This window comes from Tinamus guttatus, unplaced genomic scaffold, assembly GCF_059628265.1.
Source record: "Tinamus guttatus ecotype Peru unplaced genomic scaffold, ASM5962826v1 Tinamus_guttatus_pri_ptg000287l, whole genome shotgun sequence".
Classification (NCBI taxonomy): Eukaryota; Metazoa; Chordata; class Aves; order Tinamiformes; family Tinamidae; genus Tinamus; species Tinamus guttatus.
Genome location: NW_028288821.1, coordinates 1,919,689 through 1,937,924, shown reverse-complemented (window position 1 = coordinate 1,937,924; position 18,236 = coordinate 1,919,689). Strand labels below are relative to the sequence as shown.

The following is an 18,236-nucleotide window of genomic DNA, read 5'->3' as shown; positions in this document are numbered from 1 at the left end:
ATTTAGTTTACAGAACTGGAAAGAAGGGGAACACTGCCCATCAGTCAGAGCAAGACAGCATGAAACCACAGAGTCAAACAGAATTCAGCCTGCCTTGCATCACATGCACAGCAATGAGGCCTCTCCCGAACACACGGTCTCTAGAAAATGAGCAGCAACTCGTGGCACACTGGGTGATGGAACCTACATAAAAAGGACAATCACAGCCCTGCTAAAGCAGGGAGCGGGTTTAAAGGAGCGAAAAGCTGGTTCACTGTGAAGCCACCTAGAGTTAGAGTGAACCACGGCACTTCTGAGGCAAGAGCAAGTCTTCTCCTTTAGAAACCAAAGCAGAAGGTTTTTCTTGGTTTGCTTTTAAGCACTTGTATATGAAGATGATCAAAAAGCCTGATTTGAACGGTCTGGTTAAGGTATTCAGGCAGAGGAACAAAATGCAAAGCTCAGGTAGCCAAGTCAGAGATGATACCAATTTGCCAATGCAATTTTAATGTACACTATGTTATTGACCTAGCATACAAGAGACTTAGACTAATTCTTAATGCTTCAACTCACTCAAAAAGAAATCATTTTCCCATTATTTGATTTTCCTTTGAAGGAAATAACTCAGAGATACAATTAGCTCCAGCTGCAGACTTCAAATCTTTGTCTGGCACCATTCTGAATGAAGAATATCTTCAACCAGAGTGAAATTGCTATAGCTATCCTGAATCTGCCACATGCAACTGCAATATTTCACATCAGCCGAGGATCTAGCTCTTCCTGCAGAAGTGAAAAAGGTGCATTCTCATCAGAAATAATAATGTTGCAGAACATAGTAGTATTTTGGATAGCATAAAATAAAATGACAAGCTCATAAGAAATACATTTTTCTAATTGAGTTTAAGTCACTAAACTGCTGTCTTCTAATAGAGAACCAAATTCATGCTGGGTATTTATACTTTTATACATTAATTAGAAATACAATCATCACATGCATTTTATGCCTGTAGCTTCTCTCGCATATTGAAGTCACTTTATCTACAGAAGACAAGTTATGGCTGGCTTTCCTTTTGCAAGAATCAGAGGAACACTTCACTGGGGAAGGCAGGCTGGTATTGTCAAAACATGCCCTTATCTAAGAAGGCACAGATGAATAAATGCTGGAAGCCTTGATCACCAAGATGGAACTGCAAAAACCAGGAGACCCAGAGAACACAGCACAAGCTACTGCCATCGTGCTGGAGCACGGCATATTTTATGTGAGTATGTGGGATAGATAGCTCTTAAGCATAATATTCAGCAAAATCATTTATTTGAGATACAAGCTTCCAAATGTATCAAACTTGATTCATTTGGCCACATGAGAGTGCACCACATACACAATAAAAGTAAATAAATAATAATAAAGCTAAATGAAAGGTTTTTAGCTAGACCTATCCAAAATTTAGCCTGTCAAATCTCACTCAACAGCTGAAAAGGCAGACATGCACATTGCTGGCACTAGACATGACCAGTGGAAAGGCCAAGTGTGCTGAGCTCAGTCACTAGACACCAGCAGGCTACAACTGTTAAGTGCTTCTGTCTCTTCCTCACCTGAGGGGCCTCACTGGGCTGATCCTCATTACACACTTGATGGGAGATACTGGTGCTACCTTAACCCTTCAGTGCTAGTCACTCTTTTGGTGACTAAAGCCTTTGCTTGACACCTGTAAAATCACATTCAGATCCACTCCTCTGTCTGAACAGCAGCAAACATCTCCAGATTAAAGTTTTTATTTTGAAAAGAATTGAGTGAAACATGGGATTTCCCCTTCAGATCTAGTCAGGGCCAAGGCAGAAAAGAGCAACCCCCCCTCTGTCCCTCATTACCAAATGTCTCCTAGACCCCGCAAACTCCAAGCATCCAAAGCAGGTAAGATCTGCTTTTTTACACCCACTCTCCAAACAAACTTTCATACACAAAAACTTTTCTTTTGCCACCTTTCATGTCACAAATTCCAACAAAGACAATGAGTTTCTCTTCTTCAGTCACTATAACACAGAAGACCATGGAGATATTTCAGCATAGTCCTGCATAGCCTTTTCAGAAGTGTTGCATGCTAGCATATGAGAACACAATTGCAGAAGTAACTCCATTTTGACTAGCTAGGTGTAAATAAGGGCTGAAACAAGACAAAAGCACTAGTAATGTTCTGATACAAAGAGGATTTTAATGGAAGCCAAGTGTTTTCTGCATAACAGAAGTGTTTCATGGAGGGAAAAAAAAAAAAAGAAAATGTTACGGTTACTGGCAAGAATTTGCACAATACCCTAGTGCTTCAGGAAGCCTAGAATTTTTTTGAAAAGGCCACTGTGTAAGGTATTGTTATAGATATTATAATCCTGGTATGGATCACTTTCCACCATATACAACTCACCTGCATGGACATCCTCAAAGTTGGCACTAAAGTTGTTAGGATTAAACCCAACCCACACAGTACATCTGTAGTCACCTGTACGCATGGAATAGCCCATGACACTGATGTCTTTCAGCTTTGGTTTGTCAGAGTTCCACTGAGGAGTGTCTGCAGGTCGAGGATACTGGCTGAAGGCAACAGGTTCTTCATTACAACCTCTGTAAGTGTCATTACAACCATCCTTGTCTACTTTCTGCAGCTTCTCTTCAGAGGAATTAAAGTAGCGGACAATGCTTGTCCCCTCAGTGCACAGGGCAACAGAAAATGAAGTCTTGGGGCATGCAGGAGGAACCTGCAGGCCAGCAAGTTCGGCCAGAGTTGAAAAAAGAGACACAAGCTCAACCATTTTTTTGCTTTGCCCTAAAGGAAACATCAAAATACAGGTTAAGGAACATGATGTCTCAGACACTGAGAGAACATTTTAATTAATGTGGAGCTTTATTGGAAGTGTTTTTATTGGATTTGTGGGGTAAACAAAGCCAAAGCTATTTAATTAACAGGTAGCAGTTAGCTCTGGGAACACTAGTCTATGCATTTATATAATATTTTAAGATAAGATTTTGTCACCTCTATTTCTCAGTTGGCAAACTGTTCAAGGCGCTGATATTCATTCCTTCGAAAAAGAGCTCATCAGAAAGACAAAGGAAATTCCAGTGTCTACCATTTAATACAAGGTTACCTCCATGGAAGCGGTTTCTGAGGTCACCATTTTAGGCAGAGATGCTGCACAGAGACTTTTACTAATCACTGGTGGAAAAAACTGCCACAACCATTATAAAAGGTAGGTCAAGTATCCTTTTAGGCACCTAAGCAACAGAAGTAAATGTCCCGCTGTGTTAATGCAGATATCTAGCTGTTTCCACTAAAGCAGATCTAGCCAAAGCAAAAGTTTGTGTTCAGAGCTGTAACATTCCCTTTACCATCTTGTCCCTCATCAGTACAAAAGCAGTCAATGACACTGAACCAGGAATGAGTTAGAGGCAACCTTTATTTTGGCCTGAAGTACAAATATATTTTACAAATGATTCCTCCTGCTCTTGCAGTCCTGGACTTAGATAGTAATGCCATCACATGTTACCCTGCATCGCTGCTCTGCCCTGAGCTCTAGCACAATTTCCACAATAGGGAAAAAGTCTGGCAGTTTTGTTCCTAAGAAAAGTCCAGTCTGACGACATGCATGTTAAGGCAAGAGAAATCATTTTGTTTAAACCACATAAACGTATGGCTGGAAAGGATGTTAACAGACCATCTAATTATCTGAATTAGCCTTCAACTGATAAAACATCATGAATGTTTAAACCTGTCTTAGAGGAAACCTTTTCCAGAAGCAAGATTTGTCTTGCATTAGCTGGGAATTAAACCCCAGTTGCTTGTATGAAGTATCATTAAGTCACCACTCACCTCTTTATCCACTGCAAATACAAACATTAAGTACTGAAAACTTACCTTGAAGTACCAAGTTTGAAACATGGCTAAACGGGTCAAGGTAGGGGAAGACTTTCTCTCCTTGGCTAGCAGAGGAAGAGGTCATTCCTGGTACATAAAACATCAGCGGCACACGGGTAGCAACATCAAAATTGCTGTATTTTGCCCATTCACCATGTTCTCCCAGGGACCATCCTGGATGACAGAAAGCATAATTTAGAGTAGATACAGTCTGTAATTTAGCTGTCATTTCCTTTTCACAGCAAAACTGACTCTGGCTGTTGAGGTCACTAGACTATTGCCAAGGTTGTGCCAACTGCTAAGTAACAATCCATGTTTAAATATGGTAAGATATATCTCTAATGTGAAAATTGTTTCAACAAACACCTAAATCTTGCCACTTGCTACCCTATAGCAAGGTAAGTTACACCTTTCCCTATTTCTCATAGTCTAGATAAAAATCAAGAAATCAGTATTAAAGCAGCATAAAAGAAGAACCAGAGTGTGTCACCATGCCCACAGAAGTCTCAAGATCAGTTCCACAAAGCAATTTTTTGAGCTTTACACAGCTGCTAACTCTCCAGGACCCAGTTATGTTGTAACTGAGCATCCCTTGGAGCTAAGGCTGCTCTCTGTGCCAGACCTACATCAGGATGCTATCCCTGAGGAAACAAAAGCAACATCAGAACATCTTAACTCTCCTCTTCGTCCCAGAGGAGACGCTAACATGACATCCTTCTGGAGCTGGTTTATTGTCAGCTTCACTTTGGAGGAAGACAAAGCTGCTCTCTAAAAGCTACGTTAATGCTCAGTATTTTGAGTTAGATTTCCAAGGGATCACTTCGATAGCCATAGTAGAGGATGCACCAATGGCTTACAATTAAACAAGGCAATGAAGAGAGGTGCAATTCAGTCTACAACAGGGGGGAGGAAAAAAAAAAAAAAAAAAAACACCACACCTAAGACCTAGTGGCAAGTCAAAAGAGATGTCTAGAGCAATTTTAGTACCCAAAGTATTAATCCTATTACTCTACAACGCACCAATGGCTTGTTTAAACCAACTCACTGACAGAAGTCATCCCAAATAACGAAAGCAACTTTAATTTGGTTCAATTAAGTCACATTAAACCCAAACTAGATTCTATCATTAAGAATACAGTAATTTTAATTTAGGGTTTTTTTCATTTTCAAAGTGACTGAATAAAGGATTCTCTAAAAAACAAACCAGTGGCTCTGCTGTAGATGACTGCAATCTGTTCTACGCCAGCTTAATCACTCTCAACCTGGGGCTATTTTATTGAATATTAGAGTATTGAAACAAACAGTTAAATGCTTGAGCTATTTGTTCCATAATTCAAACAGGAATTTGACCACCAAGACACACAACATGCAAGACCCAAATTACAAGGGGAGAAGCCATACTGTTACCAGTTTAGATGCTCTGCAAGCAGCAATGACAAGTGCAAGAACACACACTGCAGCAGTTAATGAGAGTGCCTGCCACCCACTGTACCAGATGGCTCAGCACAAACTGCGATGGGGGAGCTCTCCGAGCAGCCCTCTCCACAGCACGAGTCACTCTTTGGGGTGGGAGGTGGGAATACAGCAAGCTCAGCCCTGTGCCCTGGCAGACAGGCCCATCACTCACTAAAACCCTCCACCTGATTAGGGAGAGAGGTGCCTGCAGGGGAACAGAACTTCACAGCCATGGAAGCCCATGTCAGAGCCCATTAATTAGAGCCTGACTAGCCAGATATATGAGTGTTGGTTTTACTGGTGCAAATTATAAAAGCACACACGTAATTAATATGTCAGCATCAAGTTGCACAGTGAAGTTACTTACACTGTGCTAGAGAAAGAGCTGATTGCTTACCGTGATCAGCAGTAAAGACTATGATGGTGCTGTTTGAGAGCCCTGCATCATCCAGAGCATTCAAGAGCAGGCCAACTTGCACATCCAGGTAAGAAACCGCTGCATAATAGCTCTGGCGAATCTGCCGCTGCAAGTTATTAAAAAAATGACAGACAAAAAGAAAAAAATAAAGCTTTTTGCCACAAGGGCACCCACTGGTCCTCCTGCAAATAAAGGTACCAAAGAATTTTTTCTTGTAAAGCTTTATTTTTAAGTGGCTGTAGCCTGTAGCTGAAGAGTTAAACCAGAAGAGGGGTAGTTAGAAAATTCTAACTATTTCTCACAAGTTTTCAAGGAAGATGCTGCAAATCGATCAAATCCATTTCTCTCAATATGCAGCCACATAAGCAGTTGGAAGTCAAGCACAATCTTGCAAAAAGAAGATACACTAAGTGATGGCTTGAAGCAGATATAGATAAGGAATACAGAAGGGATGTTGGTAGCTCATGCATACACTCCCTTACACAGCCACACCCCCCTCAGTAGCAATGATGGAAAGCAGAAATAACCAAGAACACATATATCATTAGTGGAAGGCTCAACTCTGCCTCCTTGTTGCTAGCGTGACTGCCTACAAAGAACAGCTACAGATGTTTATGTACAAAGTTCCATGCTACCTTCATGCAACAGCTTGAAGGGTGGAGAATTGATACTCATCCAAAATATCAGGTACCGAGTCCCCTGGAACATCCTGAAGCAGCAAACTATTTCATTGCATTTCAAACATTTAGGGCAGTTTGACTTCAGTGCACTGTATTGACTGTTTACCTGGAAGTCCTCTGGAAGTGGTCCATAGGGGAAACTAACATTTAATGCCTTCACATCGTCCCTCTGTCTGATATCCATCCACGGGTTGTATGCCACAGAAGGTAGCCTCTTGGGCACCCAGGGATCAGGAGCTAATGTGATGTTTTCCAAGGGGTACAGTTTGAGAAATTCCTTTAGAATAAAACACATAAAAAGTCTCACTTCTAAGGCCTATGGTAAACATTGGTGTTGTAAAGCAGCAAGCACTTTTCCTTTCATGACCCTTTAATTTTCTTGCTTTTTAAAGATTTCCCCATCCCCTAAGTGTTAAAGATAGCAATGCTATATTAGTCAGACCCACACAATTTTTGAAAAACACCAAGTCAGTAAGCAATGCTGTACAGCAGTAAATCATAGAATGAAGTTATATATTAAGAAGCCACATAAAAATCTATCAGTGCTTCCTTTGAAAACAGTAGGAGTTTTGCCTTTGACTAACAGTAAAGGAAGAGCAAGATCTTGCTAAGGCCTCATTATGTCATACTGCATCAAGCTGAACATCTCCATGCAAAAGCAGTCACCGTTATGGTGGAAGCAGTCTGCTTTTGTTTGACTGGGCACAACTCTCTAAGTATTTTTAAATGCAACACAAATAGTTGCTAAAATTACACTGAATCAAGCCTTGCTGCTTGCTTTCCAGAAACGATAATAATTAAATGAAAATAATTAGAAGCAGGTTTGAAAAAGTAACTTAGATAAGTTCCTTTCCCACAGGTGCAGTGTTCCTTACCTGTGGGTACCTTAATGGGATATGTGGTTTGTGGTAACCAACAGCCAAGAAGAATTTCTGGTTCTTAGTCTTCATGGCCCTCAGTAATCGTATGGCTTCTTCAGTGCTTTGAATATCAGGCAGAGTACCACTGGGCATTTCTGTCACATTCACTGGACACACCAAGTTAGCATGAAGTTGTCCATCTTTTCCTCTACAAGTCTTTAAAAAAGAATTAAGCAACTTAATTTCTGTAATTCTTCTTCTGTAACTTAAAAACCAACTAATTTCTTTCTGAGTAATCATCTCCCACAACAACTCATTCTCTCATTCAAACACACAATAAACTCTTCGGTTGGGATACAATAAGACAATTCACAATTACACGGCACCTTTAGTTTTCAAAGAATTTGATTTCTAAGGCAGACAGCTAGCGGGACTGAAGAACACACTGGCAACTTTTGTTTGCAAGGAAAAGCAGAATCCTCTCTGGAAAGGTGGCTAGAGGTTGGAAAGTAGTCATACAGGAAAACACACTTCTATAAAGAATACAATCTCTAACCTATTACCAAGAAATTCAAATTTGGTTACAGTACACGTTCCTTATTGCTCCTTCTGACTACAAGAGCTCATAGAAAGCTACCTAGAAGCTACTACCAACTCATTAGTTTCTGGGCAAATGCCAGCAATCTATGACATCCAATCAGTGGAGAAAGATGAATTAGACTAAACAGTTGCCAAGAAAATATGACCTCAGCATGGTCTTTGGGACAGATGCTAAACAAAGAAAAGCATATTGATACAAATACTGCTGCTGCTGTTAAAACCAGAAACGAGTGGTTTCCCTGCACTATGTTATAATCTCAAGAAAAACACAGAACATTGACTGGTGCTTGACACAAAGAACTTCATTATATCCAGAAAACCCTTACTTCTTCCTTACGGTGCCACAGATTATCTTTACCTTAGCATTCTCATACTTTTCAGCAGAAGGATGAAAGGGTGGAATGGACCAGCTATACGGGTAGTCATCACTGTAATTGGATGAAACCCCTGAGAAAAGGTACAAAGTAAAGGCATTAGAAATGCTCCAATAGTTCACTAAGCTAGCAAGGGCTCATATACAAATTTAATTTGTTTTTATTAAGTACTCTGGTTACAGAAGCACTTCAAATTTTTGACAATGCAGTGAGCAAAGAAATGATATTTAAGAAATAAATATCAAAAGTTTAAGACAGACAATTGCCCCTGAAAAAAAATCTGGTAATGGGAAAGGATACTCAAACTTCTTGAGCAATCTGATTTTAGGGACAAAACAATCAGGATTTGTAACATTGTCATGTACATACCTACTTAGATTTACTATTAGCTGAAAGTCTACAAGTTCACACAAACTCTATACTGAGGTAAAGACTTTCAAGAAAAAAGTCACCAAAGTATTACAGTGTTTTCCAGCTCAGTGTTGTTTTTTCAAACAGTGAACTAATTTCCTAGTTTAACTGGTGGTATTACTCCTGAAACACATAGCCTATTGTGGAACATGAAGCATGTGTACCTGCTCAATAAAGACTGAGATGATGAGGCTGTTCGCTAACTTCATCTTCAGGACAAAACGAACTTTCGGATGTGTTTGAGTATGGCAGAAATTTATGTACACAGACAGTATGTGAAAACTTTTGTTAGCTAGGGGTCATGTATTATATTCACTCTGAAGACACTTTAACAAACACCTTAAGAAGCACTTTTTACACAGAAAAACTTCTGAAACACCTCTGAAATACTTTAAGATCTAAAGCCAACACACAACTACTGTCCAACCTGGACCATGATAATGATTCTTGTTGTCTATATATACAGCTAAGAATCACACAGTTCATACTTGCATGCAAAGTCTATTTATGAGAACATATAGTATCTCTGTTAAGTACATGACAACCTAAGTGTTACCAGGATGAAAAACTTTTCCCACAGACATGGTCACATATCCATTCTCCTTGAAGTACTGAGGCATCGTGGAGTAGTTTCCTGCATGCACTCTCCAGTAGGAGTAGAAGTCATACAGTCGGGTAGTGTCAGGTCTGCGACCAGTAAGAAATGATACTCTGCTTGGAGCACAAACGGCTTGCTGAGGAAAGAGACAGTTAGAAAGATAATCAGAGTTCAATTAAAGGCAATCAGAACTGTAACATAGCAACTTAGGTGTTGCTGCATGCAAAACACTCAAGAAATGAATAGAAAGAATTAGAAGCTGGAAAAACAGCTTTTTAAAGCAGATTTTGCTGTCAGCAGTGAAACGCTTGGGTGGTACTATGCTACTTCTTTTTTCTCACTTTAGCAGAGATAGGCACATACAGAGCAGTTAAGCCTAACTACTGGTACTGAAGTTACTTTAAAGACCAGTATTTTTTCAAAGTTCTTCCCAAAACTCACTTTGGTGAAACCAGGAAGTATTTTGAAGAAATCGAGTATTTTGCAGAGAAATTTCTTAACTGACTTCTCTTACCTGTGCATAAGCATTGCTGAACACAACGCTTTGAGATGCGAGTTGATCAATATTTGGAGATTTTACAATCTTGTCTCCGTAACAGCCCAAAACGGGGCGCAGGTCATCCACAACTACGAGCAGGATGTTCATGCCAGCTGCAACGATGAACAGAATCAGGCTATGTTAATCTCAGCACTACTAAGGGTTGCTTTATGCAGACTAAATGTGTCCTGATTATTATTTTTTTTAAGAAAACTCTGAAGGGGGAACTGGAATTATTGGGGTGAAATCCTTAAACATAGGACAAAGGTTCCCTTCTCAGCAGGTCCATCCAAAATGACAGCATTTCTCACTTTCCTTTTCAGCTCAGCAGCCAGCTCAGATGGCTATGAAAAGTAGGAAATTTTGAAGTGACATAATTCTGAAAAAACACAAGTATTTCATAGTCCTGCCTTCTTAATTTTACCACCTACAAGCTGTTTTTCAAGTCAGAGACAAAATTCATATTCTCATCCATTATCTAAACCCACTCCAGATAAAATCTTTTTAAAAAGCCACATGAAATCCATGATTCGTTTTTAAACAAGAAAACAAGCAGGAAGCAAAGAGCAGCAGGGAGAAGGGGGCGCAAACGCGGCCGAGGCGCCCGCGGGAAGCGAGGGGCGGCAGCCGGGGCCGCGTCCCGAGGCTCCCGCGGCTGCTCCCGGCGGCGCGAAGGCTCCCCGGCCCCGCGGGGGGTGGCCCCGGGCGCGGCCCCGCACCTGCGGCGGCGAGCGAGGCCGCGAGCACGGCGGCGAGCAGGGCGAGCGCCGCGGCCGCCGCCATGGCGCCTCTCGGGGCGGGCCCGGCGCGGCGCGGCTCCCCCCGGCCCGCACGGGGGCGCCGTGGCCCCGCCGCGCCGCGCGGGAGGAAGCGCGGTCCGCGGTACCAGAGGCGGCGCTGGGGAACGAAGGGCCTTAATCCCCTCCTGCTCGGTGCCGTGCCGGGGCCTGCGGGCACTTACCGCTGGAGTTCGGTGGGAGAGGGAGGATTTAACCTTATCCCGACAACGATTTCCTCCACACGCGTGGAGCAACCTCGGGGAATGAGGAAATCAAGTGCATTCAAGTTAACAGGGAAGCTGTCTTGGAATTAAAAAAAAAAATCAAATTGTTAATTAGTACTACGACCTGTTAACATTTACATTATATATTTTAAACACATATCTGGGCTTTCTGGCTCACCCCAAGACCCAGCAAGGGTAAGCTGGATGTAAAGCTGTTAGTGGGAGCGCGCATTGGTGCGGCAGGCAGTGCGTGGGCCTCTGATTTCAGCAGTAAAGGGTGAGTATGAAGTAAACTGCCAGGCTACCCACAGGGAGAGAAGAGGATATCAGAGTTTGATCAACTTTTGAACAATCCTTCTAACTCCTGCCTTGGCCTTAGCAGACAGGAAAGTTGCCTATTTGCCCCTCTCAATTAAAAATTTCAGGAAGAATTAGCTTTATAGAAAGCTCTGAAACAAACTCACTATTAACTCTGCAAATGCTTCCTAATTTACAAGTGTAAGATTACCAGTGGCCAGCGCAAGAGAATACCAGAGAAATCACCAGACACCAAGCTGAACTAAAGAACAAACTACTGCTGCACAAGAAAGTCACTATGGAGAGGGGAGAGAAAAAAAAAATGAAACCATTATTACCCACACTGGTCATGCAGCCTTTTCTGGCACATTTGGTGAGGAAACTTCCTATCACTATATGGATCTGCCTGAACCATTATGCTTGAACTGTAGTGTTCAAATCTCCAAACTGTATTTTTACAAGCTTCAACTCAATGCAATCATGCACTAGCAGCTCCGCTCCGTGCTGGGAGGACCAAGGAAGCAGAGCCTTCCTGAGCCTCCCCCCAGCATCCAGAAAACCTCGCGACAGCTCAGGCTGCCCTCAGGGACCACACTCAGCCAGCTGCTCCTTGCAGGCAGGCACACACTGCAGCACAGCGCCGAGACACCGCCCTGTGCACACACGTTGACACCGGCAATTTCTTGAGCTACATGGAGAGTTCGATAGAGAGATGCTCTGCAAACAGCGGGGCCTGTGTAAACACAGTGTCAGGCAATGGTACTGAAGTCTTTAATGCAGGTCTCGTGCAAGTAGCATGTAAAATTTTGAACAATCCTCCCAAGTCCCACCTTTAACAGCCAGAAAAGCTGTAAAAGATAATATTTAAACATTTACAAACTTGATTCTTTCATTCAGTGTTTTAGATTAATAGCAGATGCTTAAGGGGTATTTTGGACAGTATCCTCAGTATAATTACAAAAGACCACTTTTTTCCCCCAAAAAACTGACCTCTCTTTATTGCTAATATTGAAATCTAACAGACCCTATATTCCCCTCTGTAAAACAGTCTCAGAGGAGAGATGAATACAGCCATCAGTATTCAGGTAATGCAAAGAGAGAGGTCACCTTCTCTCTTAAGCCACTCTCCATTTCAAACATTAAAACCTTGCAATTAGCACTTTATGACAAGGACACCAAAGTACACTTTGTTCAGCCTAAGGTGATTTGTGTAGCATCATTCTGTCTGTCCAAAGCAGCAGAGGAGCGATTCCCACTAAGACCCAGCTCCTGCTCCCATTTGCACACAAACTGTAAAGTGCAAAGCAAATGTCACAGGCGAGGAGGCACCCGAGAGGGCGAACGGTGGATCTGCCATTAGGCAGAGAGCAGCAGAATAAAAGAATCCCACGTTTGGATAAGGACTTTTGGAAACTAGCAAGAATTTGCTTCCCTTCAGTAGAAGGTTCAGAAACAGAAAATATTTTTTGCTTATAGCCACTGTGACTATTTCCTACATTGCTCACTTACTGCATGAATTCTGTGAGGAAAAACAGTATGTGATTAGGTTAGTAAAGACTGCTATTATTACAGAGTTGAGATGTGTTGCAAAGCAAAGTTACAAAGCAACACCACCAAACGAAAAAACAAACAAAAAGACGCTTCTGCAATGCTGAAAGCCCAAGAAAAATTACCTGATGGTCCACTGAACTGGAGCTCTCCGCCTTGCTCTTTCATCTTTAATATAAACAGCCAACAGACATTCTCCAACATTATCTTGCTGATAGATCTCAGACCTGAAACCAAGGTAAAAAGCTCTCATCTTTGACCTTTTCAAAATCCCCTTCACTTTCACTCAGTCTCCTATCCGGTTTTGTTAAAAATTGGTTTCGCAATTCACAGCCGAAACGATGAACAGAGTTAAGTGAGATGTATTACTTCCTCTTCAGATCTTTCACGTGTGGCTTTCCAGAGTGGTGAGATTTAAGTGGCTTCCTGTCAAACAAGGACAGGCAGCAAGTAGCTGGTTAATATCTTATCTCGGCAACAGACATGTACATTTGCTACAATTATATTGAAGTTTAACCTCATTCTTTTCCTTGAATATATTTCAGAAGGAGCTATGTTGATTCTAATTACTGCTAAGACAAAGCCCGATTTATCACTGCCCTGCAGCACCAGATAATATACACGTTGTACGATGTTACCACATCAGGATGTCAGTATTTTAAACTCATGGTGTACTGTTGTAAATAATGATTTACAAGGCTGCAAGGCATGTTGAATTGAACTCACCTCTTGTATACAAAATGATAAAACTTACTTGTTTTGCTGGCATTTAAGCATTCATCTTGTGTTATTTTTGCTGACTCCTGAAAGAAGCCTAAAGGAGCCATGGACAGAAATCTCATTTAAAGTCAATGTTATCTGGACATGTAGGTTCTTTAGATTCCTGAAGAACCTGACCTATCACAGCACTAAAATTCTTAATCTGAAAAATGCTTTAGGTAAAATTAGTAGGTGCCTTTATTTAAGAGGAGAAGAATGCAAATAGTTGGAATTTTGATCTTGCATGAAAAACTCTCCCCAACTTCTCTAGGCATAATCTGCCACTCATTATCCGTCCTTCTAACTCACAGACCTTTTCCTTCTTGATGAAGGATTCATTCCTATGGATACATAGGGCACTGAAGTTCTAACCTGCTCCGGCTGATTCAAGCAGAGAACAGATCACATTCCATCACTGCAGGAGGGTATCTGTAACAGTACAATATCTATGTGCTCTGAACATCTGAGATCAGTTGTAGCCTTCCTGTATAACACTCCATATTTATGTTAACTTTCTCATCAGTATTAAGCAAGCAGCCTTTGAATCCTGATGTGCTAAAAGGATTATCGATCCTGTCACTTTCCCAAAATACTCATACATCAGTAGCAATCCATCTTTATGTTCTGGGACATTTGGTCAATATTTCCTTCTGCCAGTTAAATCAAAGAAATAAACAAGATTTAAATGGACCAGGTATATAAATACATAGGTAAAGTCAAAAATAAAATAAAAAGTTTTCTTGCTATCCTATCTCCCAGACCTAACCCGTCTCCTCTCACTTCTTTCTCTAGCTCTTCTCCCTAGCTCTTCCTGTTCCAACCACTTAAAATCTCTCCAATTCTTCCTGTATTCCTCTAGCAGTATAGCATAATGAGGAGTCAATGTTGTATTTCTCTTTTCTGGAGCATTTCATGCATTATCTAGTTCTATGTTGGAGCACTGATGGTTCTAAATACATGAGATGTTCATAACCTTAGCAGTCACCTTTTAGAAAATGTTTGACAAATACATCACAGTAACATTATGCCAAGATAGACCACACAAAACAGTACAAAAATAGACCTCAAACTAGGATTAAGTTGGGTTCCAAATATACTTTCTATACAAGGTTTGTTCAATAAGAAAAGGCTGCCATGACAGACTCTGTCAGGGCTGGTTGTGCTGCAGTGTTTCCCTGAAAGTTATTGGTTTGCCTAGAACAAACAAACCCAAAATTTAATAGGAACCCGGCCACAGTAACAAAAACAGTGTGATGATCTTCAAAAGCCTCTTCTAGCAACAGCCCTAGTAGAACGGACTGGAGATGAGGCCTCTCTGTCTTGGAACAGGCTTGCAAATCCCAATGACAGGAACTAGCTTTTCAGTTAAGATGTGACTTGACCTGCAAGAGAGCATGGCTGAGAAACTACAAGACTGATATGTTCCTCAGCAGCCTTTGAGCTAAGATCAACCTTCTGACCACCCTGATAACAGCCTCTCTTATCCATCTTTTACTAGTGCTTTGAAACGAGGTTTACAGAACCAACTCTGCACTTTTCTCTTAGCCATGCCAGTATATGGCCTTATATTTTAATTTAAACCTGCTGATAAAGAAGCCTGTCAGAGCCTTTCTGCCTCATTTTAATCATCTGTCCATTACAGTGATAGGGGTTTATTGTGAGCATAAATAAATCGAAGTTTGTAGAATTCTTTAAGACATCGTAGACACTAAGAACAATTTATATCCTCGCAGTTCAGTATTACGTCGATGTATGTAAATATTTCCTGCACAGTTACCATTTTAAGCAAAAGAATGCAAAACAAAGTGATTGTTCCTTTTCCTTTGGAAGTGCCCAAGGCCATGCCCACTCTCTGGAACAAACTGCATTTGTCAAAGCAGCAAAGCTAAGGGATAAAGTCAGCTGTGAATTTTCACATCAGGAGATTCTAGGTAGCTCAAAGTTTTAATGAGGAGCCAATTCATTGTGAAACTTGTGAATGGTGAATCAAAAAAAAGCTCACCATGAAACCTGATCTTTCTCAGAACTTCCAACTTCCTCCTTCAATCTCCTCTACAGAAATTCACTTCAGGTGCACAGGAAGGCATGGCTGTGTATTTATGCACAAGGGCACCTTTAACACATGCAATTAAACAGGTGGAAATGGGAAGATCCTCTTCAGGTGTTTCCTCCTCCAGCCATAAGTTATGGTAACACAATCACTAGGCCAGTAGCTAATTCCAAATAAAAACAAGAGGCTGGAAGGGACAGACTGTTCTCACACAACTGTTTTATATTTCTACCTCAATTCCCTCAACTTTAGTTACCTATAATTTCTGCTTAAAAGTTCACGTCTGGGTCCACTGTACAACAGACCCAATAAGGCAAACTTTTACAAATCTTCTCCTGTGAGTCTCACCTAAGAACTTAAGAATGTATCTGTAAGGGCTTTTTTCTAAAAGGTGAAAAACTGTCCTCTACGATAATCTTCAGTTCAAGTTATTTAAGCAGATAGAACAAGCAGTCAAACCATGCATCTAGCAGCACAGGCATTTAAGATTATTCCTTTTGAGTGCACACTGTCTATTCAGTAAATTGAGTCTGGCAACTATTATTTCTCAGGTAGGTGTTGTGGAGGTTCCCCTAGGCAAGCAAAGCAAGTTCTGTCACTGAGGTAAACAACTCTGTTCATGCATATACATGTTATTTTCACCTAGCCTTTCTCAGAAGACAAAGTAGGCAATTATAAAGTAAAAACAAGATTTTGCCCTTTTGGATATATAGTTTCATAGGAATTTTTCTTTTCCTGCAAATCTTTTGCATATGAAGTATATAGTCCTTATTTCCTTCATTTTCACAATAAGCTTAAACATCTCTAACCAGCAGCAGCTTCTGCCAGCAGCTTTATATCAGGTTATCACAAAAGGCAATTCTCATCTGTCTACAGGACTGCTGCCTTCAGCAACCACTCCAAAGGCAGCTTCACTGCCTCGAATAACTTATTTCCTCTCTCCCATCCAAAAACACAGGCGCATGGTTTTGATCTCAGCTGTTAAAAGGCAGGATTTACATGAGTATGACCGTGTCCTCTGCATCTACAATCCCATAGCAGCTCTGTAGACCAGGGGTTCCCATACGTGACACAACTCCCCAGCTACAAATAAAACACATCTTTTAAAGGACTGTAGGGGTAACACTCTGCCCTTTGCCATTGCTCCTACACCCGCCGCTTCCCCGCTGAGCCTGGCTCTGATGCTCGCTGGATGAACAGAGGTACTTTACAGACAGAAAAATGTCACCCAGCATGTTTGTCACATCTGAAAGCAGCTGCTAAGCAGCCAGATCTTAAACCTTCCTCAGGAGGAAAGAAAGGGGCCAAGCCTGCTCGCCTACAGAGGATTACATTTGCTGAATATTTCTTTAGAGAAAAAAAGGAAAAAAGCAGTTGCACATGAAGTAAGCATTTTTTTTCTCAGCTGGACCATCCACAGTTGTATCTAAAAGAGCTGTTTTCCTTCTATGTAGTTGTGTCTCTCCCTTCTTTGTTTTTAAAGCTTTATCTCTATCATATTTTTGTAGCTCTGGACTTCTTTTCTAGTTCTTTGTTCCTTCTGGGAACTATTTTACTGCCTGGGCAGTCAGCCAAACATTATAACTGCAGAAGAAATCTTTCTTGATTTACTCCTACAGCCCTTCATGAATATTCTTAGGATCAGCATGCTGTTTTATTACACTTCTAAATTATTAACAGTTCTCAAGTTCAGATAATTTCTTGTTAATATTATTTTGCCTTTGTTTTACGATTGCATCTGCCTGAAGATAATGCCCACAGGTACTGTGTTGTCTGGTACCTTCTTTATGTCTTCCAGCAGATATATTTTATCTGAATAAGTGTATTACACTGTAATTGTTCTCTTTTTCCCAATCAGTAAGGCTCAATTTTTGGCAAAGTATATGAAAAACCAATCTTTTTTTTTTAAGCTTTTCTATTCAGATCACCACTGGGTAGTGCTTTAGTTCCTTAGAAACTGGTGTACTGCCTAGTCCACAGGTGTATTGACACTTCTCACCTTATCAGTCTGTGGAAATCATCCTTTCCTTCCTCCTCTTTTTTTCCATTGCATTTTTACACTTCTCTCTCTCTCATTTGATTGCCTACCAGTCTTCTCACATATCCTGCCATTATTTGTATGGACGTGTCCTTGCATTCTCAAACTGCCTGACATACTCTTGCCATATCAGAGTGCAGAAAGCCAGACCTCTTGGTGTGGAAGTCTTCATGTATTTGTGTAGTTGCCAACAAGGTTAAAATTGCACCTAAAACTTGCCGGTGAGCATTTCCAGATGAGGCACATCTTTGAGTAGATCCATTTTAGCTGATAAATGCTTTCAAGACCTATAATAATAGTTCTGGCTTTTAATAAATCATCACATTTCACATAGGCCTAAATTCCTAGCCACTATAGATCAGCAGTCCTGTTAAAACTTGCATCATTTACTTTCCATTTCTTTCTTCACCTTCCTGCAGAAGCTATGGCTCCATATATGATTGAATTTCTCTCTTATTAGTATTTCACTTGCACTGTAATCTTAATTAGTAAGGAGAAGGGATTTAAATTCACAAAGAATCATGAGAGAATCTATCCCTATAAAGAGTCATCATATAATCTATTCTGATTTGCTGTGTAACTTCGTTGTTACGTTGTTGTCAAGTCCATTCACTTGAGTTTGATTAAGCATGGAGGGTATCTTCCAAAAAAGCATCCAAACGTCATTTAAAAACAAAAAACACCAGTTTCTCCAGGTCATTTGTTTCCAACAGCTAATTACTCTCA

At 40.9% G+C, this 18,236-nt stretch overlaps 1 protein-coding gene across 1 annotated transcript; it reads right to left on the bottom strand.

Moving 5' to 3' along the window:
• Positions 1 to 2,287: 2,287 nt before the first annotated feature.
• On the bottom strand, positions 2,288 to 9,926 carry IDS (iduronate 2-sulfatase). Its single transcript, XM_010222614.2, has 8 exons — positions 9,792 to 9,926; positions 9,236 to 9,413; positions 8,253 to 8,341; positions 7,310 to 7,510; positions 6,541 to 6,711; positions 5,734 to 5,860; positions 3,882 to 4,055; positions 2,288 to 2,795 (listed from the first exon to the last, which is right to left on the bottom strand). The coding sequence occupies exons 1-8, from the start codon at positions 9,921 to 9,923 to the stop codon at positions 2,290 to 2,292; spliced, it is 1,578 nt and encodes a 525-aa protein (XP_010220916.2). The 5' UTR covers positions 9,924 to 9,926; the 3' UTR covers positions 2,288 to 2,289.
• Between the last annotated feature and the right edge of the window lie 8,310 nt (positions 9,927 to 18,236).